Source organism: Urocampus carinirostris, chromosome 14 (assembly GCF_059441175.1).
Source record: "Urocampus carinirostris isolate Australia breed hairy pipefish chromosome 14, RoL_Ucar_1.0, whole genome shotgun sequence".
Taxonomy (NCBI): domain Eukaryota; kingdom Metazoa; phylum Chordata; class Actinopteri; order Syngnathiformes; family Syngnathidae; genus Urocampus; species Urocampus carinirostris.
Genome location: NC_142362.1, coordinates 27,953,796 through 27,980,147, shown reverse-complemented (window position 1 = coordinate 27,980,147; position 26,352 = coordinate 27,953,796). Strand labels below are relative to the sequence as shown.

At 38.6% G+C, this 26,352-nt stretch overlaps 1 protein-coding gene across 2 annotated transcripts in view; it reads right to left on the bottom strand.

The window, feature by feature from the left end:
* col4a1 (collagen, type IV, alpha 1) overlaps positions 1 to 26,352 on the bottom strand; it is a 56,170-nt gene that overhangs the window by 10,853 nt on the left and 18,965 nt on the right. Inside the window, exons 2-31 of one of the 2 annotated variants that reach the window (XM_088353570.1) lie at positions 19,476 to 19,529; positions 11,348 to 11,437; positions 11,222 to 11,266; positions 11,101 to 11,145; positions 10,967 to 11,029; positions 9,827 to 9,880; positions 9,724 to 9,750; positions 9,554 to 9,628; positions 9,423 to 9,485; positions 8,876 to 8,911; positions 8,737 to 8,775; positions 7,778 to 7,867; positions 6,966 to 7,001; positions 6,822 to 6,881; positions 6,658 to 6,693; positions 5,022 to 5,066; positions 4,897 to 4,929; positions 2,710 to 2,770; positions 2,569 to 2,604; positions 2,331 to 2,477; positions 2,155 to 2,238; positions 1,987 to 2,070; positions 1,723 to 1,793; positions 1,461 to 1,652; positions 1,218 to 1,386; positions 1,016 to 1,108; positions 803 to 907; positions 603 to 700; positions 296 to 446; positions 87 to 204 (exon numbers count right to left, since the gene is read on the bottom strand). In XM_088353570.1, coding sequence (XP_088209696.1) covers positions 87 to 204; positions 296 to 446; positions 603 to 700; positions 803 to 907; positions 1,016 to 1,108; positions 1,218 to 1,386; positions 1,461 to 1,652; positions 1,723 to 1,793; positions 1,987 to 2,070; positions 2,155 to 2,238; positions 2,331 to 2,477; positions 2,569 to 2,604; positions 2,710 to 2,770; positions 4,897 to 4,929; positions 5,022 to 5,066; positions 6,658 to 6,693; positions 6,822 to 6,881; positions 6,966 to 7,001; positions 7,778 to 7,867; positions 8,737 to 8,775; positions 8,876 to 8,911; positions 9,423 to 9,485; positions 9,554 to 9,628; positions 9,724 to 9,750; positions 9,827 to 9,880; positions 10,967 to 11,029; positions 11,101 to 11,145; positions 11,222 to 11,266; positions 11,348 to 11,437; positions 19,476 to 19,529 — 2,300 coding nt within the window. The remainder of the gene's footprint in view (positions 1 to 86; positions 205 to 295; positions 447 to 602; positions 701 to 802; positions 908 to 1,015; positions 1,109 to 1,217; positions 1,387 to 1,460; positions 1,653 to 1,722; positions 1,794 to 1,986; positions 2,071 to 2,154; positions 2,239 to 2,330; positions 2,478 to 2,568; positions 2,605 to 2,709; positions 2,771 to 4,896; positions 4,930 to 5,021; positions 5,067 to 6,657; positions 6,694 to 6,821; positions 6,882 to 6,965; positions 7,002 to 7,777; positions 7,868 to 8,736; positions 8,776 to 8,875; positions 8,912 to 9,422; positions 9,486 to 9,553; positions 9,629 to 9,723; positions 9,751 to 9,826; positions 9,881 to 10,966; positions 11,030 to 11,100; positions 11,146 to 11,221; positions 11,267 to 11,347; positions 11,438 to 19,475; positions 19,530 to 26,352) is intronic. The other variant, XM_088353569.1, reaches the window with a different exon arrangement.

Below are 26,352 nucleotides of genomic sequence, written 5' to 3'. Positions count from 1 at the left end.
GGAGGAGGTTGGGCACACACTAAACTGGTTACCGGCAAGTATTAGGGGAAATACACATTTTTATTTGCACGACTGTGCAATTTAACCTACCAAATGGACCAGGCTCTCCAGGTTGTCCTTGTGGCCCGGGGACACCTGGTAAACCTTTTCCTGGAGCACCCGGCAGCCCTACCACTCCAGCAGGTCCAGGGTATCCAATGTTGCCTAAAACCAAGTGAAAATTCTTTTAAAATTGAGGCTTTGACCTAGATGCCAATGAGCTAACACGTTTATTGTTGTTAATGGTCAATTATACCTTTTACTCCCTGCGGTCCTGGTGGTCCTGCAAGGCCTTCTTGCCCAGGAATACCAGGCAATCCAGTGCTACCTTTCTCTCCTGGGAAGCCAATAATTCCTGGAGGACCTTGTGAACCTTTTTGGCCAGGGAGCCCCATTCCTGGTTCACCCTGTCACACAGATGAAACGTGACTGCTTGTTCAGACCCCCCAGAATTATAAAAGGGCCAAATGGTCAGATACAATATGGTTTAGGGTCCAGCTTTATTAACAGCCATTCTATCAATAATTTGTTTGTTTTAAAAATACACATGAATAAATACAAACTTTTTGTCCCTGTGGACCAGGTTGTCCAGAGATACCATCTTGTCCAGGTCTCCCAGTTTCTCCAGGCAATCCCGGAGCCCCTGGAATTCCACTAATTCCTAGAAACATGAGTTAAATCCATTTTGTCATCTTCATGGTCCAATTAAATATTTTGGTATAGCAGTCCATCAAATAAATAAGGTTGTGATTTCTTTAATCACCTTTTGGACCAGTTGGGCCTGGAAAACCAATTCCAGGTGGTCCTTGATCACCTTTCTGTCCTGGGAGACCTGGTATGCCTGAGTCTCCTTGAAGACCTGTTAGACCTATGGGCCGAAACATTTTTAGGTTCAAACTGATGCCTTTCTCCAGGTCATTGGTCAAGTCCAAAACATTGGTTAAATAAAAATTGAACCCTGAAGGTAATCATTTACCTTGAGGTCCATCCTTGCCAGGTTCTCCTCGTGGTCCAGGTACACCTTGGGGACCAGGGGTGCTTACACCTTGACCTGGCTCACCTTTTGTACCTGGTAGATGTAAAATACACAAATGCTTAAATGTTAAGACCCTCAACTCTTTTACTTGTATGGATTTCATTATGTCATTTCCGCATAATTGTTACTGTCAATGTCTTACCAGGTACTCCAGGTGCGCCGGGAATGCCAGACCTCCCCTGACTTCCCTTGTCTCCAGGAACTCCAGGTCTCCCATAACCTGGAAGACCTGGGGGACCCCTCTCACCAGGGGGTCCTGTTAGGCCTGGATCCCCAATTGATCCACGGTCACCTTTGATACCCTCTTTGCCCTAAAAGCAAAGATTACCAAAACAATTATGACTCCGATAAAAATGTTTAAAAATTAAAACCAGAAATCACATACAGGTTCTCCTTTGTGGCCAGGAACACCTGGAAGGCCGTCTCGTCCAGGGAGTCCATCAAGACCTGGTTGTCCAGGTGAACCACCTGGCCCAGGGAAACCTTTGTCTCCTTTCAAACCCGGGGCAATGAAGATGTCTCCCGGCTCTCCTACGGCACCGGGGGCCCCGATCAAACCAGGAATGCCGTTGATGCCCTTAGTACAGGTTGAATTGTAATAAATGTTTCCAATAGTTTCAGTGAGGAAGTATTTCAGTGATACTTACTGGTCTTCCAGGAGTTCCTGGGAGTCCAGAATTACCCTTGTCTCCTTTGCCTCCCACTGGACCAGGAGGTCCTTAAGGATTCAGAGTAAAAAAAAATGAACCTTTACTGATCACCAGTCTATAACAAGATGATCAGTGGATAACTATGTGAGCAAAAATTCTACCAATAAGTCAAGACCAAGCCCATGCCGCATTCATAGTTTGACTGACTAAATTTTCATCCCACATTATGTGAACCGCTACAATAACAGCACTTTTTCTTACCTCGCTCCCCTTTGAGGCCTTGTGGCCCAGGTAGTCCCGCAGGTCCGAAGCTGTCACACCGGACGCAAGTGTCTCCTTTGTCACCTTTTAGGATCCACACAAAAAATATAAAATGAAAATACAGTTACTCAAATAACCCATGAATTGATTTGTTTATATTGTTCTGACCTTTCTGTCCCAACTCTCCTTGAAGTCCTGCAGGTCCAGGTGGCCCTGGGGCACCTCTTGTATTGGGGCATTCGTTAGGGTCAACTGTGATCAAACACACACGAAATTCGTCAAAATTTCAAACATGCTGAAGAAGAAAAAAAAACTGTAAAAATCATCCTGAAGCTAAAACATACCAGGTAATCCAGGAAGTCCAGGAGCTCCATCCAGGCCTGGTTTGCCCGGTGGGCCAACCAGAGACTCTCCATCAACACCCTTGTCTCCTTTCTGACCCGCATCTCCTTTTTGGCCAGTCTCCCCACGAGGTCCTTCAACAAAGCGACCTGAAATCCAAGAGAAAGGTGTGTATTACACTAGTGTGCATGTTGGTGTAAACATGGAGGGTCTCCATAAGTAACCAAGTCATGGACTTACCTGGTGGCCCTGCTTCTCCTTGAGGTCCAGGAAAACCTTAAAGAGTCGAGGAAAAGGAAAGTTTAACATCAATCCAAGGAAGTAAATTTGATATATTTCTACATGCGTTATTGTGTGTAGGTGTACTGTGGCATTGTTTACCCTTCTCTCCTTGTAGGCCAGGAAGACCACGAGGGCCTGGAGGACCAGGAGCACCAGTAACCTGTTTACCCCAAAAGGAGGACTTCACAATCTACAACTTAATTCTTGCATTGAACCTTAATAGCACATTTAATGTTATTTATAATGGTGGTACTCAAATGGTCGGACTTCAGGACATAGCATTCCACAAATTTATTGAATGAAAAAATTGTGTATCTTTGAAAAAAGTTATACTTGAATACAGGTCTACATCGCATACCAGCACCCCTTTAACCTGTTTTAAAACAGCCACAATATCAAATAATTTTTTTCCCTAAATATTTACAAACATTGATAACTTGTATTTGAGCATGTATTTTCCGTAGCACTATTCAAATACACTATAGCAAAACGTTATATTGGGTATTTTTGTATTCTATATCTTTATTTTATTATTTTATTTTTCAACAGGAGGATACTGCTGGAAGTGTGAATTTCCCTACGGGGATAAATAAAGTATCTATCTATCTATCTATCTATCTATCTATCTATCTATCTATCTATCTATCTATCTATCTATCTATCTATCTATCTATCTATCTATCTATCTATCTATCTATCTATCTATCTATCTATCTATCTATCTATCTATCTATCTATCTATCTATCTATCTATCTATCTATCTATCTATCTATCTATCTATCTATCTATCTATCTATCTATCTATCTATCTATCTATCTATCTATCTATCTATCTATCTAACTTTTTCGTCGTGTGGATAGAAAAAGAGTAAGATGTGGGTCAGAGGTAGGTAGAGTCGTAAATTGTAATTAAGTAAGAGTACTATTTACTTCCCAATAATACGAGTCAAGTAAAAGTACAAAGTAGTCATCCAAATAATTACTCAAGTAAAAGTAAAAAAGTACTTGGCGAAAAAAACTACTCAAGCACTGAGTAACTGGAGCAACGTCTTATTTGTTGATTTTTTTTTTAATTTAACAAGCATTCAATCAGATCATCAAATCATCAAATTCCATCCAATCAACAATAAATAACATTTAATTTTAAAATAGATTAAAACAATCAATATAAATTCAAATAATCTATAAACAATAAAATAATAACAGTATAAATCAAAGAAATAAATTAAGCACAAGTATCACACTTAGAGCACCTTTACTTTTTTAACAACTTACGTGGAGGGGATTTTAAAAAGGGCTTCAATGTAGCCTAATGTAGCCGAGTAGCAGTACAGTTTCTTCTTCACAAATCTCTTCAAGTAAAAAGTATAGTGATCTAAAAATACTCCCAGAAGTACAAAATGTCCCAAAACGTATTTGAGTAAATGTAACGAAGTAAATATAACTGGTGACTACCAACCTCTGATGGTAGAAAGCTAACAGCATTTTCTAACCATTTACTGTACCTTCCAGTAGCGGAGGAAATAAAACCAACAGGAAGAAGAGATCGAGCAGGGCATTATCGCCATTAACTACTGTATGAAGGAGTGTAATCGACCCACTGTTTTCTTCTTCTTAGCATTATTTTGCGGAGGCAAATGCCTGCCACAAACCGAAAACGGTTACACGACCGACATTTGTGTCTCGCCCCACCTATTGAGAAACTGTTCTATCGAGGGCAGGAATACCAATGACTTATAAAGGTGTTTGTTTTTTTCTTAACCTTGTTTCTGTTTTGGACTTTTTTTATCCATTCATCCATTCATTCATTTATTTATTTACTTACTTGCTAATTTACTTATTTGTAATTTCACTTCAAACTATTCCTTTGTGCAGGTGTGAATTATGTTTTTGGACTGTTTTATATTCAAATTTCACAAAATGTTTCTGTTGAATAATATAGATATTTAATTATTTCCATTTTTTTAAATGTTTCTGTTTGTTACGACCGAATAATGTTTTAATTTTTTTTAATTTTTACTTAATTTCTGTAACGATTCTCAATAGGATAATTGCTATACTTTGGCATAGAAAATGTATAATGTGCCTATTATTTGGCTCTAGGTCACTGCAACAATAACACAAGAATAAAAATGTTAAGAAAATATATGATGACATGAATCATAATAATAATAGTAATAAAACTTAATGATCATGTTTAATATATTTATATTTATACAATATATAGTAATTTACATTACAGTACAATGAGTACATCATCAAAAAGCAAAAATAATAATACATACATATCCAGGTGGGCCCCTCTCTCCTTTTTCACCCTAGACACACAAAAAAGATTGCAATCAAAAATTTAAATGAATTGAAATGTTGTGATAGTTAATTTTATGGGATGTGTAAGGGAGTGGTTTACCTGCGGTCCAGGGTAGCCAAAATTTCCAGGGAATCCTTTTTCTCCCTGTGTGTGGCAGAATTTAGTTGGTTATCATATTTCAGAAAACAAAACAAAAACAAAAATATTGGTTGGTAGGTAGGTCGGTATTTAGGGAGGTAGGTTGGTAGGTATGTCAGTAGGTAGGTAGATCGGTAGGTAGGTAGGTAGGTAGGTAGGTAGCTAGGTAGCTAGGTAGGTTAGTAGGTAGGTAGGTAGGTAGGTAGGTAGGTAGGTAGGTAGGTAGGTAGGTAGGTAGGTAGGTAGGTAGGTAGATAGGTAGGTCCGAGGTCGGTAGGTCGGTAGGTTGGTAGGTCGGTAGGTAGGTAGGTCGGTAGGTAGGTAGGTAGGTAGGTAGATTGGTAGGTAGGTATTTAGGGAGGCAGGTTGGTAGGTATGTCGGTAGGTAGGTAGGTAGGTAGGTAGGTAGCTAGGTAGCTAGGTAGGTTAGTAGGTAGGTCGGTAGGTAGGTAGGTAGGTAGGTAGGTAGGTAGGTAGGTAGGTAGGTAGGTAGGTAGGTAGGTAGGTAGGTAGGTAGATAGGTAGGTCCGAGGTCGGTAGGTCGGTAGGTTGGTAGGTCGGTAGGTAGGTAGGTCGGTAGGTAGGTAGGTAGATTGGTAGGTAGGTATTTAGGGAGGCAGGTTGGTAGGTATGTCGGTAGGTAGGTAGGTAGGTAGGTAGGTAGGTAGGTAGGTAGGTAGGTAGGTAGGTAGGTAGGTCAGTCGGTAATAATAAAATAAAACAAATTACCCAAAATAGTGTGAAAGACTTCTATAGGAAACTATAGGACATGAAAATGTGTCTATGGCACTGAGTTAATACAAAAAAAATCCAATGTGAATTATTTTGCAGAGCCACAACTACTGTAGATATGAGATTTATTTATACAATTTGGAATCTTGCGAGTTCATTCATCCCGACATATGATTTTTAGATTTTGACTTAATACATTCTCAACATTCTTTTGACAAATCTCTCCTCACATAGGTCTTATGGTAAAAATTAGTAATATGTGGTAGCAGTAGTTCTTCTCATTACTATTTCCCACTAAAAAAAAACGCTACCTTCTTTTCTGCAGTGCCCATAATAAATGCCCTTTGATACATATTCCTTGCACTAATACTCGATTCATAGTGGCCTGTTCAGGTATAGCCTGCTCCTATCTTCTTTGGCGCAACCCGTAGGGAGTGATGACGCTTCATGGAACAATGCCGTACGAACTAATACCAACTGCTGTTAATCCGAGGGAAAAGAAATGCAATGGCAAGGCTAAACCACCTAAGAGCAGTGCATCATTTTTAAGCAGACCTGTTGATAAACATGGCAACAAGCATTTACATGCACCAAGAATTCAAGCACTTTTCAATAATGTGAAAACACAATCATAAAATATGACTAGTTTTAAGGATTTCAATCACCCATACAAACACTGTATCATTGTTGCTCTTTCATTTTTGCTTTTATATAATTTATCTCATTTAAGTTATCCTGACATATTTATATACCGGTTTTAGATTGGAGCTTTTATGAAGACAATTTCAGCCCAACAAGAAGCTAGTGTTGTGGAACTCTTCAGAAAAATACATAATCCCTCTGATACCCATCATTTTGTATTTACCTTTCGCCCTTCATCTCCTTCCTTGCCTGGTTTGCCCTAAAATCAAGCCAAACAAAACAGTCACTCTTACTGGAATGCAAAGATGAGGTAAAGGAGGTAATCCTTCTTTTTCATTAGAATCATATTTTTATTAGAAATTATAGTACCATCTTTCATCAACTTACGATGGGTCCTGCAGGGCCCGGTTCACCCTTCACTCCATTCACGGAGTTGTTGCAATAGCCCTGAAAAGAAGGTCGCATTTACAAAACCGTATTGAATACACAACATTCTATCGCTAAGATATTTAGAGAAAACAAATAACTAACTTTGTGCCCTTTCTCTCCTTTCTCTCCTCTGTTTCCCTTTGGAGATTAAAACAAGACATGTAAGAATGGAGAACAAGAAAGTAGTGATATGCTGCCCTGTAAAGGTAAGATCAGACCTAAAATAATTTAGCCTGAGCCCGTAAAGTTAAATGGTAAATGGTCTGCATTTAAATAACGCTTTCAAGTCAATGAAGAGCGCTTTACAATGTGCTTCACACTTACCCATTCACACACACACTCACACACCAATAGCGGCCATGCAGTTATGCAAGGCGCCTACCTGCTTATTGGGGGCATTAGGGATTCAGTGTCTCGCCCAAGGACACTTCGACAGATAACACGGTGGAGCCAGGAATCGAACCTGCATTAACTTGATTTGAGGGGCTGCGCCCAGAAAAGAATACAAATTTTCATCTTTTATTTGTGGCTTCTCTCTCGCAATTTTTTTTAAAGTATCCACCCATCGTTGTTCATTGTTACTATTCTTTGTGTCGCAAGGTGGAGGATCCACATAATGGACTCAGTCCCCCTCTCGCGCAGCGCCGGGCGTACTGCACAAGAAGGGGACTGAATCCATTATGCCACACAATGAAAAAGAAACAAAGAACAATGACAGGTAGATAATTTTGTTTTTTAAAAAGTGAGGGAGAAGCCCAGCCTGGCCAGAAGCTGAACATAATAAATCACATTTCGGGTCGGGCTAGGGTCGGGCTCAGGTCGGGCTCGGGTCGGGCTTAGGTTGGGCTTGGGTCATTCTCAGGCTTAAGATTTTACTTCTACCACAAAGGATACATTTTAAAGGGAGTAATTACCGGTGGTCCTATAAACTCTGTGCCAGGACCTTCCACACCCGGTGATGGGGGTCCAGGGGGGCCAGGTGGGCCTCTAAAGCCTCGCTCGCCCTGCACAGAAATGAAGAGTCGTAATGAAAGTATTTCACAGAAAATATTTGTTTGTTAGACATATGCAACAAAACAAAATGGGTTTGAAAAAAATCCATATGCTGAGTGCAATATAAAAATAAGCACAAGGACTAGTTTGGAACATAATCAAATTGATTAGTATGATAGGGATCTGTTAAATAGTCATGCATACAATTTATATTTGATAATTAATGAAAAATGTGTGTAATGTACATACTTTACTGTATGTGTTTTGGATTAGAAAATACTTAAATTATTGGGTATTACTTAGCACCTTCTAGTGGTAAAAAAAACTCAATTCACTTTAAAAAACAGTATTGATTTTAATAACAAGCAGAAATACATGGACTATCATATAAGTGTGTATCTTTTATAATGCTTGTATGTCAAAAAATATGGATTTATATGACATAAGATAAGCCTCACCTAAAAAGAGTTGACATTGTTGGCCTTCTTGCTGCTATGAGTACCTCAAAAAACTTTTTTTTTTCTTTTTTTGTATTCTTTTCTCTGTGTGTTTTCATTTTTTTAACTTTTTCTTTTCTTCCATTTTGGTCTTTTCTTTTCTTTTTTTCTTTCTTTGCAAAAGTAATGAGAAAAATTGAGCGGTTTGTTCCCTCTGAGTCTCCGTAATTAGTATTTTTCCGTGCACTTTGCAGCATTCGAATCCACTACACTACCTAATACAGAGACGTTTATTTCATTATAGCACACTTTGTTTGTTTTACAGAATTTAATGAGATAAAATTTATATTACACGAGTGATATGTTCAAAATAATGATCATGGTAAAAGAATAAACATTAAATCATAATCATGACACTAAGTAGTAAAATGTCAAACGCCCACCTTATCTCCTTTCTCACTCTCAAAGGACAGCATGTCATCCTGGAAAAGTGCAAAATTAAGTATTTAAGTCAATATAGTGTATCTTAAATAACTAACAATAACCACACTGATTTGTTTGTTTCTATGTACTGGCTTGTACCTTTTCTCCAGGGGGTCCTGGTGGCCCAGCATCACCCTGTCAATTGAAACAGCAATGCTATGAGTGGTCCACCTTCATAGAAATATTACATTTATTACAACTGGCATGTCAAACATACGGCCTGTGGTCCAGATCGAGCCCATTGTATTTAATCTGTCCCTCCAAATATTTCTAAGTATGTGAAAAAAAGACAAGTCTCTAGGTTATTTCTCTTAAATGTTGTGATCTCTTTTTAATGCATGCAAACCAAGTGTTGACTTTGCATAGTGTGGTGAGTTGGTTCCGTTGTAAAACTGTATTTGCCTGAAAATATTTATCCCCATTGTTTATGAATAAATGTGTTTTTTAGAAAAGATCCTTTGTCAGTTTTATAATATGGACAGGAGGTTACTATTGTAGATTGTACGATATAGAATAATACTAAATAACAAAATTGGAGCTGACACTCTTTTACTGATTTGGCCCGCCAAAGAACAGAATGTCTGGATCCGGCCCCAGACACAAACTGACATCCCTGCAAAAAATTGTTTCTGTTGGGATAACTCACTTTAAGGCCGATGTAACCCCGAGGTCCTGGGGGTCCAATAGGCCCTGGTGCTCCTTGAGATCCCTGAGAAACATGTGTGAATAAAAAGACTGATTCTAAAATTGACTGATACACAAATGACTAATACGCACGGGTAGTCCAGGTGTGCCTGGGAAGCCTCTATCTCCTTTAAAGGGAACAATGCCGATCACACCGCCAGGATCACCCTGCGAATGTCCATACATTGCTACTATAGACTTAATCCCAACTTTTTCAGACATCAATTTTGTTCGTGAAAAACGTTTGTATTATTCCAGCAAACCTTAATTCCTGGAAGTCCAGGGATGCCCTGAAATATTGGGAGAACAAACAAAGGACAATTTTACTTTGTTGGTGGAGGCGATGAGATAATTGAGAGAACTTACAGGAGGTCCCTGAAGACCATCAAAACCAGGACCACCGTCTCTTCCTCTGTCTCCCTTTAAGACAAAAACTTCCTGATCAGAATGGGGTGGAGGGTATTTGAACCATAGTCCAAACCTCACATGAATCATTAGCCTTTATTCAAACAAGTCAACCGCTTTTTTATTTTAATTGTATGGTGAAACTGTGTTTTTGTTGATTCCCCCTTGGACTGACTGACTGACTGACTAACACAAACAAATAATCTGCCATTCTTACTAGCTAACTAACTAGCAAATTAACTTACAAATAAAATAAGATTGACCAACTAATACCAACGAAAACAAACATAAGAAATCAATGAACTCACTAACAAACAAACAAGAAAATTAGTATACAAACTATTTAATTGAGTAACTAACAAACTAACATACAAACTAACAAACTATGTAACAAGCAAAATAAAAAACTGAAAAACAAACTTACATACAAACAGTAAACAAATAACCAAACCATCTAACTAACTAAGTAACTAACTAACTAAGTAGGTAAGTAAGTAATAAGGTAACTCACTCACTCATTCACTCACTCATTCACTCACTCATTCACTCAAATACATAAAAACAAACAAACAAAAAACACAGTAGCTAACTAACTCACTCACTCACTAACTAAATAACACTCACTCACTCACTTACAAACAAACAAACAAACAAAAAACAAAGTAGCTAACTAACTAACTCACTCACTCACTCACTCACTCACTCACTCACTCACTCACTCACTCACTCACTCAGAGAGACAGACAGACAGACAGACAGACAGACAGACAGACAGACAGACAGACAGACAGACAGACACAGTAGCTAACTAACTAACTCACTCACTCACTCAGAGAGACAGAGAGACAGAGAGACAGACAGACAGATAGACACAGTAGCTAACTAGATAACTCACTCACTCACTCACTCACTCACTCACTCACTCACTTACAAACAAACAAACAAAAACAAAGTAGCTAACTAACTAACTAACTGACTAACAATCAAACTAAAAAAAACTAACATACAAACTAGCATACAAACTAACATACAAACAAACTAATTACCTAACTGATTAACTTTCTAACCAACTGAGACAAATTAATATCACAAGCGTCATACTTTAGTCCCATTGCATCCTGGGATACCAGGTGAACCAGGTGGTCCATCGTTTCCATTGACTCCCTGTAAAAAAAGAAAGCTAAGTGACAATTTCCATTCTTTAAAAAGCAGAAGAAGAACATAGTACTACATACAGGTAATCCCGGATTTCCTGGAAAACCCGGAAGACCGGGAGGACCCTAAAAGAATCACAAACCAAACCATTATCTTTCATCGATGTGCTTCGTTGCAGAAGAATGTGGCAAAGATGCTTACCCGGACTCCTTTTATTCCAGGGGCACCAAACTGTCCTGGTTCCCCCTGAAATACACATTATGAATAAGGGTTAATTTTAAGATAATTTTTACATTATAAATGACTTGTGAAGGTGCATGTGCTGACCTTGGGCCCAATCGGCCCCGGCGGTCCCTCGTGTCCCTGCATTCCGGGGAATCCCATGTTACCTTGAAGACCCGGAAGGCCACGCTCCCCCTGGAAAATTACAATAAGGGCCCAGTCATTTCACCCCCAAAAAATTCTGATAGGAGAAATCCGTGAAGTTGAAAAAAGTACAAAAAAAAAAAAAAAAGAAATACTACAAACATATTGCTATGGAAATACTACATAAATACTACAAAAATACACAAGAAACACTACCAAAATACAACTACAGTAATACCACGAAAATATTGAAATACTTGTTATACAAAAACACTACAAAAATACACCACAGTAATACTTGAAAAATACACTACAATAATACTACAAAATACTACAGAAATACACCAGAAATACTACAGCAATAAAACTACAGTAATACGACGAAGACATTTAAATACTTGTTCTTCAAAAATACTACGAATATACACTCCAGTAATACTACAAAAATACACTGCATTAATACTACAAAATACTACAGATATACTACAAAATTCTGCTATGAAAATACTACAAAAATACTATTGTGGAAATACATAGGAAATACTACAAAAAAACTGCAATGAAAATACTCAAATACTTCATAACATCACAAAAATCCAACTGAACAAATACTAGAAAAATACCAAAAATACCACTATAGTAATACAAAACACTAAAAAAATACAACCAAAACACTACAATGGAAATAGTACAACAATAACAATATGGAAATACTACAGAAATACTAGAAAAATACTACTGCTGAAATACTCCCAAAATGCTACTTCAGAAATACTACAAAATCACTACAAAAATAAAACTACAGTATTGCGACAAAAATACTACAGAAATATTACAAAAATCACAGCCATAATACTACAAAAATACTAAAAAGTACAACTAATGTAATGCAAAAACACAAAAGAAAAAACTTAAAAATTACTACTATGGTAATATTACCAAAATATTACAGATGGAAATACTTCAAAATCGTTTTCATGGCATTGCTCAAAGAAATACAACACTCCTGGTGCAGTCCTAGTAACTTGCCACAAGAAGGCAGTAGTGCAAAAGATTCCCCTCTTTCCAGTCTGTACTGTCACTTACGAGCGTTTCAAACTTGGCTGTACTGTTTTTGTTTTCGTTTTCTGTTTTTCTAACATGTTAACTCATCTTTCCCCCAAAACACCAGCTGTTGTGTTAAATTTTTGACAAATATCTGATTGCATTTGCCTCAACAACAGTTTGTTGAGCAATAACAGACACTTAAGGGAGGAAACAGGGTCAATTTGAACAAATGTGTGTGGAAATTTTAATCTTCTGGACCACACCAGTCACCTGCTCTTGTTACTCCCAAGTGTAAACGTGAGCCAAAAATACGCAGAAAAACAAACTGAAAAACAAACCCGAAAAACACGAGTTCCATTGAAAACTGAAAACAGTACAAGTAGCAGTACGAATTAAAAGGTAAATGGTCTGCATTTATATAGCGCTTTTCAAGTCACTGAAGACCTCCCGATGCGCTTTACAATGTGCTTCACACTTGCCCATATTTAGATTAACCCAATCAATGTAAAAGCATTTATTCAATTATACATGGTACATTTGATTGATTAGAATACCTCTCCATAATATTAGGGATTGTTGCCAGAGTAATTCTAAAACCCCAATGGCAATAATACAGTACACCACTGGGATACGCAACCCTATTTAAAGACATTTTCACTTTACAGTGTGGAATGTTTTTTGACCCCTCTTTACAGAATTTTGCTTACTATACCACATCAAAACACAATTATTTCACAGGCTCAAAAATGTTGAAAATTCAAGTTTCACATTGGTTTATATAACACAGTGCCTATAAGTCTATATGATTCTTGACCAGTCGACCTCATAGAAAATACTATTGGTTAGCCTCATGGTATTACCAAAGTGTTTATATGCTATTGGTTGAATTACCTCCCACAATGCTTTCCTCTCCATTCAGTTCAGAATCTCGTCTGCTTACAAAGACTTTGCGAGTCAGTGATACAATACTAGTTTTGCAAGCTATAGGTCCTGAGACATGTGATGATGGAGAAGAGGCAAGTAAAACATAATAACCATGGGAAAGAAAATTGTCATTATCAAGAAATACAAAAAAGGCACGTGGCCGTAACCAATTAGCAATCAGGACTATTGTTGAAAATATGTAGGTAATGGGAAACCTTATAAGGACAAAACAATCCTCATATGTGGCTTTAAAATCAGTTTCATTTTGAATCCACTGTTGCCTTCTCCCTCTGTATCCACCTGCTACTCCACCGTACCAGTCCAAGTCATACCAAAGTAAAAGACAATTTTATTTTTCCTTTACGCGTACTTATATATAAATATATTTAATCATAGACAAGTATGTCATACTTACTATATACTGATATGATATTTATGTTTTTATCTGGGTTACTGTGGGTTTGGAACGCATTAGCTATGGATTACCATAGGCTTCTATCCCTTGTGTTACGGCTTTTTCAGTTTTTCAGAACAGGGTGTTGTTTTTTTTTTCAGCGTGGGAAACCATCTTACAAATCCTGCCCTATTACACTCACTATTTATTCGTTTTTTTAGTGACACAAGACCACCAACCGTGCTTGTCAAAAAATATAAAATTCCCTTAGCAAAATATGTATAAAACAGTTGGTTAAAGTGCACAATACCTGATGCAACTTTTTCGGTTGTTTAGCAGACACGAAATAAAAAAAGGAATGAATTGTTTTAATTTAAATTTAAATCGCCCCATAGAAGAACAGAAAGTGTGGTCATTTTTAAAGGTAGGGTGCATAATATAGTAGAATATCCTCTCCGTTAAGTTTGTGTTACCACGTGATCATATTAGTACATTAGCCAAACACAATTGTTGGCATGATTATTCATACATCCATGATCTGGACCGCTTATCCTCAATAGGGTCACGGGGGTGCTGGAGCCCATCCCAGCAATCTTCGGGCAGTGGGCAGGGGACACCCCTGAGCTGGTTGCCAGCCAATCGCAGGGCACACTGAGACAGGCAACTCACTTGCTCATTCACACCTAGGGACAATTTGGACCGGCCAATTAACCTGAACTGCATGTTTATGGAATGTGGGAGGAAACCAGAGTGCCCGGAGGAAACCCACGCAAGCACAAGGAGAACATGCAAACTTCACACAGGAAAGTTTGATCTCATGACCTCAGAACTGTGCCGCACACGCGATAACCACTGCACTGCCGTCATGCCCTGTTGGTATGATCACAGTTAAGCTAATTAGGTATTTAAAAATTGTGAAGGAGAATTGGTTTCAGGAACAAGTTTTATATTATTTGGGATGGATTTGCATCAATTTAGAAGAAAAGCCTGAGACTTAATATTTAAAAATGTGAATTGATGAATGACCCAATTTTTTTGAGTCAATTTTCATCTCATCTCATTAGCCGTACCGCTAATCCTCATTAGGGTCGCGGGGGGGCTGGAGCCCATCCCAGCCATCTCCGGGCAGTGAGCAGGGGACACCCTGAACTGGTCGCCAGCCAATCGCAGAGCACACAGGGACAGACAACTCATTCGCTCATTCACACCTAGGGACAATTTGGACCGGAAAATCCACCTGAAATGCATGTTTTTGGAACGTGGGAGGAAACCGGAGTGCCCGGAGGAAACCCACGCAAGCACAGGGAGAACATACAAACTCCGCACAGGAAGTCTGGAGCTGGATTTGAACCCACGACAGGTTCCCATGACATGAACTGTGCCGCACAAGCGCTAACCACTGCGCCGCCGTGCTGCCCTGAGTCTATCTTACTTCGTCATTTGGATTCCTGCAGCACGGCGGCGCAGTGGTTAGCGCGTGTGTCGCACAGTTCTGTGGTCATGGGATCAAACCTTCCTGGGTGGAGTTTACCGGTACATGTTCTCCCTGTGCTTGCAGGTCAGGATAATTGGCAGGGTAAAATAGTCCCTAGGTGCGAATGAGCGGGTGAGTTATCTGTCTCTGTGTGCCCTGCGACCGTCTGGCAACCGGTTCAGGGTTTCCCCTGCCCACTGCCCAAGGACAGCTGAGATGGGCTCCAGCACCCCCGCGACCCTACTAATGATAAGCGGTGCAGATAATGGGTGGATTTAGATTCCTTTAACAAAACTTAAAAGGTGAAATAAAGGGTGAGTAAGACACTCTACGGTATTGTGTTAATTATTAGCTTAATTTTAATGACCTTAACTGTATCAAATGTGACTAAAAGTGTTAAGAGCCAACAATAATCGACTAAGTTCAAGGAACATGAATGAAAAAATATTTCCCATTGTGCCTTTCTGCTCTTATCTTACTTTTAGCACTGTTGATTAGGGACTCAAAACACATTGGGTAGGACGAAAAGGGGGAAGATGGACTGAGGCCGCAATCATGACTGTGAGCCAGTAGATGGCGGCAGAGAGTAACAATATTTCAAACTCCTTTAACTCCAAAAATACCCAAACTGTGTCATTTATTTCAATTAAGTAGGTTAATGTAAAACCCTCAAACTATTGTTATTTATTTAAGAGAACCTGAAAAGGTTTACAACAGATGCTACAAAATTGGTCAATTTATTTCAAACACCCCAAAAAATGTTTGCTAATGACGGTCTACAAAAAGTGAAGCCATTTTAAGAAACATCCCCCAAAAATCGGTTTGTTTTGAAACTGTAGACCCCAATATCAGGGATTTACAATCCCCACAAAGATTATATTCCATTCTATGAAAAGAATGAAAAAGAAAAACAATGAACACGACCATTCCCTTCCACAAAAAAAGGGCTTTTTTTTTACAACAACCTAAAATAATTAGACCCTTTTTTAAAAACTCAAGTCATTTTCCTAAAGGGACAGCGTGTATTTTTTTTACACTAGATGTCACAATATTGAAGAGAGCACCCAAAAATGAGTACTAAAAAGCACAAGCAAAAATGAAAACTGGAAAATCAAAGTGGCCCTTAAGGCACAATTTAAATTGTGTGTTTCTAACATTTTAGGGGAACTCGTAGCATCAAAAATATTATCTGTGGTGAGGCGCATGTTATATATAAGCAGAAATTTCTTAAAGTATGATAGTCCATGACTTTTTACTTATTATTTCAAACAATATTGTCTTTTTTAATGAATGCTTTTTTCTACCACTAGGAGGCACCACGTAACACACGCTGTTCCTTTAACAATACCCATTTCCCCCCCAAAAAGCTACGTTTTAAAATGTAATCCCTGAATATCAGATCATTGTTTGTAAAAATAAAAAACTTGAAAACAACTGTGAATAAAAAAGGGGGTTGTTTCTTTAACTCAACCCCTGATAATAAGGTCATATTGCACCAACTATCTCAAGAATTGGTCCAAGTTGTGGACTGGTTTGAAAAGTCATCATAAACAGCACATTTGACGTACACAACCCTCAATGATTTATTTATTTTACTGTCATTTTAGTTCCATTATGTCAATATTTCTATGATTATATTATTACTAGTTACATTCATGCTTTACATTTTAATTATTTATTTTACTTTTATATTTATATTGTAATTGTTTATGATTGTCACAATCACCCGGATCGGGAACACCTGTGTTCAGGATTTGGCGCCAACAGCCAGGACAGCTGATTGGCGCACCCTGTACATTTAAATCCCCAGCTTCCGGTAACATGTTGTCTGATTGTACTCACGCTACCTGTTGCCTTCAGCTCAGTAAGCCCGTACCTCTGACTCTTTGCCTGCTCCCTGTTTTCTCCTGATTGATCTCCGTTGCCGATCCGTTTCTGTATTGCCTACGACCTGCCCTGTCCGTCTGACTCCTGAACTCTTTTCCGAATACTACGACGCCCTTCTTCTCCAGCCCGGCCAACAACACTACGACTACGCCTGTCCGTGACCATTCCCGCGAAGCCTTCACCCGCCTGTCAAGTTCCGTCAATCCGCTAACCAACGGATCGAAGAATCCCACCTCGTCATTTCCTTCATTTCAATAAAACCAAGAAACGAGCGCAAGTGATCTCAGTCTTCCTTTCGTCCTGTCTGACAATGATAGTAAATTGTTCTATTTATTCGTTTTACCGTGGTTTTATTTTTTATAAGTTCTTCGCTATGAAAATGCTGATCTACTAGCAATCCCAAGAGCCAAGAAGAAATCCGCAGAGATTTGAGCTGCAACCTCAGTGGAACTGTTTAAATCCAGGTTTAAAACACACATCTATTTTATAGCTTATGAATGACCTATATTTCCTGTTGATGATATATGTGTATTCATTGTTATTAAAACATCCATTGCAGCCTGGTCATCCTGGAAGGGGGATTACCTCATGTGCGGTCCCTTCTCAAGGTTTCTTAATTTTCCTTATGTTGAGGTTTTTGAGTTTCCTTGCCCTCATTTAGGTGTTAGATCATGGGACGGTGTAATAATAGTCTGCGGTTTGCAATAGTTTGTGATCTGTGCAGCCCTTTGAGACTCCTTGTGATTAACGGCTATACAAATAAACATGACTTGACTTGACACATTGTTTTAGTGTCAGGAAACCAAAATACTGTCAGACAATGGAAAATATGTGACTTATTATTTTCAACCTACATGGCCTTCAATGAGACATCCTCTAATTGGGTTTATCCAACATTTTTTAAACTGGGAGCTACTTTTTTTGTCACAGATTACTACAAAGGGCCACCATTTGGCACAACATTCATTTGGACAGGTAACTTAAAATTTGTTTTACCTGGTTATATCAGTATCAGAAATTATTTTCCCCCCATTTTATCAACACTCCACTTATTGAAACATAAATATTTTGTTTGTTTGTTTGTTTGTACATGATTCAATTGTTTGTTTGTTTGTACATGATTCAAATTGAATCGTTTCTTCCGGCGCCGTCACGAATGGCAGCCACTCCAGCAGCTCCCGTGTTATTTTCGATTGTTCTCGATTGTTCTCAGCTCAGGGATGCTGCTGGAAATGTGAATTTCCCTTCGGGGATGAACAAAGTATCTATCTATCTATCTATCTATTTCGATATGCAATTCTAAAGTAACCACTATGCATCGTAAATTGGTATATAGTTTGGTTTCACCAAACCTTGCAGTTGGAATTATCAGCAATCAGACAGGGATTAAAGTGCCTAATCATATCCACTGTTTCACCAGGAATATTGATGATATATGTAAAAGCATTAGATTTAATCTCACCATCACACTGCTTTCATTCACTGTACCAGAGACAAATGTTGATATCGTTGTGCATTTTACACGTTTTAAATGACATTTTATTTTTCTGTTCAATACTAAGCACTGTGAGTGAAAAACGTTGTGGAATACTTGTAACCATCATTAAAATCATTTACTGACAATGTAAAGTATGAACACAATACAAAAATAAAATTTACAGTGTATTTACTTTTTGTCCTTCAAAGTCAGATTCATTATCGGTGACATCAAAGAGTTGTTTCCCTCGTTGAGATTTTTTGCGTTCATCTACATTTTACAGGACAACTTTTTGTTTTCTCTACTCTCTAGCATTCATCTTTGGTACCATGAGTAAAAATAGTGTGATGAGATGGAATCAAATGACTTTTCGTGTGTCACCTACATCACTGGTAATCCAGTAGCAAGGATTCAGTGCTCTTAATGCTGCAATCTGGGCTTGATTGCCGTTGCATCCTATGTTTTGCAATTGTGGTCAGCAAAATCAACTGATTAATCCATTGCACAAATACAGGTAAACTTCGCGTAGTTATTTTTAAGGTGAAAGAATGTGTGTTATAAAAGGATAAATACAGTAAGTTATTACCAGGACGTACTTATTAGTAGTAGGGATAAAATATACTCCGTCAACCACTAAAACATCATGCCAGTTTGAAATTACATTTCCCAGAAAATCCCAATGACCTATCACTGTTTAGCTATTTTCAGAGCCAGACCGCTGGCTAAGCAGGTGCTTTTAGGGGTTACCTGGTCCACACTGGCACTGCTCTTATTAGGCTCTTCAATTGAGCAAACTGGTCGTGACTCCCAGACCATTAGGTTCAACTTCTTCATAAAGGGCAAAGAGATCAAAGGTTGAAAGCTCAGTGATGATAAGAGTCCTTACCTTGGCTCCCTTCACACCACTGCAGTCACATTTTCCACATGATGTCCCGCAGCCCTGGGAAAGAATTAGCAAAGAATGGGTCAGATTGTCTTCGATTTGAAGTTTATTTACTTGGACTACGTATAGACATGCATGAAATCATATCGAGCTTAGAAAAAAAAACGATGAGGTATTTTTTGGGTTTTCAATCTCCCTCATTGTGCTGGAAGACGTCATGTGGTACAGCTGGTCTCGCTGCCTCCCCTCCGCCCTCTCCCCAGCTTCCTCTACTCGGGGGTCTCTAGAGGCTGAGGCCTTGAGAACCAGCATGCACCGGCTTGTTCATCCCCTGAGCATCCTTGTTCCCTCCATTGTGCAGCTGCTGCTGGGCTCACGTGCCAATATACTTGTAAAAAAGCTAAAAATATTTGATGTACCTTCAAGCAGCGCTTCAATGGCAGACACTTGTACACAATTGTTGTATTTAGCATTTATTTCCCCTTTTGACCCAATCCCTGTTGTCACTGTTTCCCACTTTTCCTTCTTCTGTCACTAACTTTCTAGGGACCCAATATCACCGGCATAAAAAGGAAAAGAAACAAACAATATCACAAAAAAATGAGATGTGGTCCCTCTGAAACGCAATTTGACTGTGCTCATTGACTGAGTATGAAGAACAGATGGAGTGTGTGATAAACCCTTGTTTTTTTCCTTTTTCTTAGCACCATTTCGATAAGGCAAAGGCCCGAGACCCACTGAAAGAAGTGAGTCGAGACCCGGCAGTTGAGAACACTGCGTTAGACAAGTCTACGTCAGGATGATGTCAGTTTTATTCCAAGTGTCTGAGCTTCTTCACTCGCACATTCCTGAATGTGTTACGTGCCGGTGCACACTCCCCTGCAAATTTGGCCTTTTGCTGCCATTTTGGGCCTGGGATGGAATGCATTCCATCCTGGGTAAATAAACAGACGGCGTAATACCCAGGAAACCAGTAGACACCTTCATCCAGATTTAGGCATGACATTCTTCCTCTGGAGACGTGTGAGGCGGCAGATGTGTTCTCCGTGACTCATCAGTCGCTAAAGTAACACCGTCTGCTCACTGCGTTTGCTCTGTGGATCATCTGGAAAATTTGAGCTCATCTTTTCTGATAACAGATGCGTGCTCTTTTTTTTCCCATGAGAAAATAGTCTGAAATCTCAAAACCCCATAGATCAGGGATCTCACGGCCCGCGGGCCATTTGCGTCCCTGGAATGCCTTCTTGTGAAATTATTGTGAGTGCAGACTAACTTGCTCAATTTAATTTTCGTCTTTGTTATTTTGTCTATTGTGCTGAGTGAAGGTATTGGCTCTCCAAAACTTTTTGTCATATTGCCACATTTCAGGCTTCAAACTTAAAGCTAAAAAACTGAAAATGTGTTCTACGAATCAAACACATGAGAGTCACAATGATGAAGTGGAAGCCAATTTTTTTAACTTTCAATATATTATTTACAACGAAAACACTTAAACGTAAGTCTTTCAAAAATATTGTTTCCTGTTCGCCCAGCTCAGCCAACAGACAACAGAAGTTCCCTGATGACTTCTGAATAATCCAACGTCTAAATGTCTAATTTCGCATCATTTACACATCTCCCGGGGCACAGTGCAAGCAATAATAACCAAATGGAGAGAGCATAAAACCAATGCAAACATATTAAGACCTGCCCAGCCATCAAAGCTTTAAGCCCAAACAGATAGAAAACGTATCACAGACGCAACCAAGAGACCCATGATCACGTTGGATGACCTCCAGGCAAACACAGCTGAGGGTGGACGATCTTTGCATAAGACAACGATAAGTCGTACTCTGCATCAATCTGGTCTTTATAGAAGGTTGTTAATAAGAAAGCCCTTTCTGAATAAATACCATAAAAAGGGCTGTGTTTGCAAGAAGCCATATGGGAGATGTGTATAATAATAATAATAATAATAATAATAATAATAATGGGGCAGCACGGCAGCTGAGTGGTAAGAACGTCCGCGGCACAGTTTCGAGGTTATGGGTTCATATCAAGCTATCAGCATTCCTGTGTGGAGTTTGCATGTTCTCCCGTGCTAGCGTGGGTTTCCTTCGGGCACTCCAATTTCCTCTAAATTGTCCCTAGGTGTGAATGAGCGAGTGTGTTGTCTGTCCCTGTGTGCCCTGCGACTGGTTGGCAACCAGTTCAGGGTGTTTCCAGCCCACTGCTCAAAGATAGCTGGGATGGGCTCCAGCATCCCCGCGACCCTAATGAGGATAAGCGGTCAAGCAGATGGATGGGCATCATTCAGGCCCCCAAAAGGACAGTATGTAATATTTGACCATTATATGTCACAGTGCGGTGTAGTGCAACTGAAAACTAGTGCTGAAAAGCATGAAGAATAATCCGGACTACAGCGACCTAAAGTGGCCACACTGTACAATTGTATTTCTCATTTTTCTGCCCAGCCTTTTTTAGTTTTTTGGCACCCATAGCAGAAAGATTGCAGACTATTACATCACCTCCACTAAGGTGAGGCTATGTAAAATAAATGTGAATTCTTAACATATGAGTATTTTAGAAAGCACGTTTATATGACAGTTTATGTATCTTTGCGTATTATTTGAAATTGATAATGGTTGTTTTATCATGAACTAATTGCTTTTTTACCACTAGGGTATTATGATATTGAAGTTGTTTGGGTTATTTTGATTATTTTGTTTTAAAGAAAATGTAAGTATATATTCTACTGTCTATGGTTTAAACTGCATGATTTTAGAAATTGATTTTTTTTTCTTGAATTGGGTCAAGTCTTGTATTTTGGGTGGGATGTTGGGTCGTAAAGTCAGACCAGTTGAGAATCACTGCTTTAAAATGAACATTTTTGTGGTTACGATGGGAAAAATGCTCTTTGGATATACATTTTCAGATTCCTGTTTAATATCCGCAATGGTTTGCTTGTCAGCCTAGCAATGAGCTGAAAGACATAACTGTGATTTAACCCTTATGTGGTTTTAGGGTCTCCAGTGCCCCGTTTTAAGGTGATGAAATGTAATAACTGATGTGTCGCAGGGGCTATAAAATCTAATTACAATGGAAATAAACTGTTATGAATGCATATACAGTAATGCTAGTTATGATGTTTTATTAACCATAATGAGTGATACTCTTCTTTTCGGTTGTCGGGGCTGAGTTAGAACCCGGGTCCAAATTGACCTGCTGACAACGGTTAGTGGTGCCAATTTCAAACACACCTCACTTCGAATAAAATCATTTGAATCCCATGGAGCTGTAAGACCCGACTTCATTTTCATAATGAATCGCAGATGCAGCTCATTTTCGATGCGTATGTCTCTTGTCTACACTTTTTATATGAAGCAGGTGTTTGTGTTCGACGCAAAGGCTGAGAATCGTGGAATGTGTTTGAGGGGCTACGAATTAATGGGGGAAATGACGCACCTTGCCAGACCAAATGTATGTTTAAATGGTGTGTGGGCGTGCCATGGGCTGAGTGACCATTGTGTAATACCCAAACCAAACCTCATACAGTATATACATATGTTCATTTTTTGTGTGCGGGTACTAACCCTAACCCTAACACTCTATTGTCAAACACCGCTGCCTATCAACGCCAAGGTCCAACTCAATTCTGAAGGGCGGAATAACCTGTTATCAATAAGTTTGAAGCCTGAAATATTGAAAATTGTCAAAAAGTTCTTGGGGGAAGGCAATACTTTTCTGAAGACCTGTATAAGTGGCTAGTAGTTAGGTGCTAGGCACCATCAATGTTATCTTTACTCAACACCAACTCTGAAAATGGCCGTCCCAAGGAAAGGATAAAATAAGGTGGCGTTTGCCTCTTAAATCTTATCTAACATTCACAAATACAGTGGTACCTCTACTTACGAATTTAATTTGTTCTGCGAGTAGCTTTGTAACCTGAAACATTTGTAAGTAGGGACGCATTTTGAATGTAAATGCGCTAATATGTTACAACCCCTGCAAAAGTATGATATTTTATTTAAAAAATCATTAAGTAGCCTAATGTAAATACAAACACAGAATAAAGACAATAATAAAAATATTCACGTCAGGTTTCACGCATACGCACCTGTTTCCAGGTATAACACTGGGAGCAGTGATTGGCAGCGCATGCTGTGTTGAATTTTTGACTTTGTGTCCTGGAATGCCTTTGTAACTAGAAGGAATATTTCCCTGTTCAGGTACTTTGTAACCTGAAACTTTTGTATGTAGAGATATTTGTAAGTAGAGGTACCACTGTACAATTAAAATGCTCTGTTTTAACCAGAAAGGGCCCATACAGAATATGGTTGGGAAATCTGATGGGCTGCCTTCCTCTTTAAACATTTTTGAACGAACTGCTTCATGCTTTACACTTATCTTTCACCACCTTCTTTCAATTGGATATAACCTTCACATTCCTTACTTTTTGTTGGTTAGGAATCAAAAGACCCTCAATGTTGCAAGCTTTTCAAAACAAAGATACACACGCACAAAAAGTAGCAAGGTTGAAGGACACTCAGATAGGCTAAGATATTTCAAAACATGGACAAACATATTTTGAAGCCTTCACCTACAGGCTCAGATTTTCAGCTTGAATTGTCTTTATTGTCATTGAAATCCACGTTGTAAAGCATTGTATGCAACGAGATTAGTCATGCCAGACACACTCTTATCCCAAATACTAGTTCATATGACATATGTTAAGATCCCTGTTTTATAACACTTCTATTACGTACTAAATGTGTTCTTGTATGTTCTGCTCTTCTCAGATCAGCCATATCACAAATACAGCCAATGGGCTGAATCCGGCCCATTAGATGATTTAATCTAACTTGCCCTACATTTCTGAGTATGTCAAAAAAAATAAGCGAGTCTGGAGGTTATTTCTATTAAAACGGGCAGTGTTGAATTTGTGTAGCGTAGTGAGTTGGTTCATGTGTAAAACTGATTGACTCAACTGTAAAACGAACCAGTTAGTACATACAATGCCAAACATTAACGTATTTTTTTCATTGTTTGTGAATAAATGCATCGTGTTTGGAAAAGATCCCTTGTCAATTTTGAATATAATATGTATTTCCTAAGTGAACAGTAATGACAGTCGGACCCAATTGCACTGCTGTTGAGTTTTTATCTTACCATGTTTGCCCTCTTATTGTTTAAATTGGGTTTTTCATGGGTATTGGGTTTTATCAAAATGTATTCATAGTATTTATTCTGTGAATACTGTTTTGATTTTAAATGAATAAACGGATGCTCCAAGCGGAGTTTCGTTGGTCTTTGACAATGACAATAAATATTCTGAATCTGATGTAGGGTGATTTGCTAATGTTGTCTGAATGATAAAGCACAGTCCTGAAAAACATTGTCTGGACTCCTTATTTTGGACACGACCCAAAAAAGATAAGCGCGCATCATGGCTTCCGTATGGAGTCAGACGTCTGTGTCGGAAATGAGCTTTTAGGTCTTTCCTTCGCCAGATCAAAACAGTCAGCACAGTAACTTGATCACTTACTGTATCGCGGTTTACTTTTTGCGGTTCCAATACTTTGTGGATTTTCATCGTGCATTGTATTCTGTTTTTTGATTGTCTAAACAGTCGCCGCTTCCCTTTTCTGCCTGTGTCTGCCTGTGCTTCAATAACGTTGTGGTCTAATTTGCACATGTACATAAAACACCTTGACCAACCTATTCACAATTATTTTTCAATGTTGGGATTCTCTACAAGACATCATGTCAAAAAAAAAGGCTCTTGACCCACATGCAAAAGGAAGGTAAAAGCATTTTTATGCCACATTGTTGTTTTCCAAATAACAGCCACAAAATATTATCTAATGTAAAGTGGATGGTTTGAAATGTTCATAATTAATCATTAGGTATTTTAATACTGCCTGGCAAACAAAACTGGCAAAAGTATAATGATAATATATCATCATACTGATAATCCCTTAACCGCCAGGGTTGTAGGGGAGCCTGTTCCTGTGAAGGTGTCTTGGGCAAGTACTTCCCTCTCCAGGCCGTTTTTGTGGGTAGGTGTTTTCCTCCCCACGTCAAAAAGATACTGGTTTCCATGGTAACCAGGATAAGCATCCTGATCTGACTCAGATACAACACCTTTACCATCTTGCCGCTTTTGTATTTTGGATGTCAAGCGCCATCCCGCTCAATGGAGATTAGCCGAAACTCAGTGTACCTAAGCTTAAGAATTGTAGCTTGTTAAAGCAATATTTGTCAATGTATTTTGTCTGTAATGGTAGAGGATTGATTAGGTTTATGTTCTATTAAAATAAACCATTGAGACAAAAGTATAGCCGCCATATTTTGATACATTTTTGAACAGAAATTACAAATATGTAGGTTTCTATTTTAATTAATAATTTTTTTATTACAAAATATTGACCAAACTTTAGTGTGAAAATGGAAAGCTTACTGGGACAAACAAAAATATTTAGGTCTGATTAACAGTTAAGTGGTATGGGGTTTAAAAACCATGTTATTTCAGAACAAAAAAAGAAGTGCATAGTACACTCTTTTGGGCCAAATTGAAATTTTCCTATATCAGGTTCGCATAGGAAGTTGCTTTGCCTCCACAAGTGCCCGAGTCGGGTAAGGGTTAGGGTTAGGGTTATATCATATAACCCAGTGTTTTTCAACCCTTTTTGAACCAAAGTACACTTTTATTTAAAAAAAAGTTCCGAGGCCCACCGTCCGTCGAAAATGTTTGAAAATGAAGTTATGTCAAATATTTCACTGTACTACAAATTAAGTTGTTAAATGTACTGCGCTACCTCATGAGCATATAATTAGTATATAAAAAGTATATAAAAATATACTGCCACCTACTGATATGGATGACTATTACAGTTCCTCG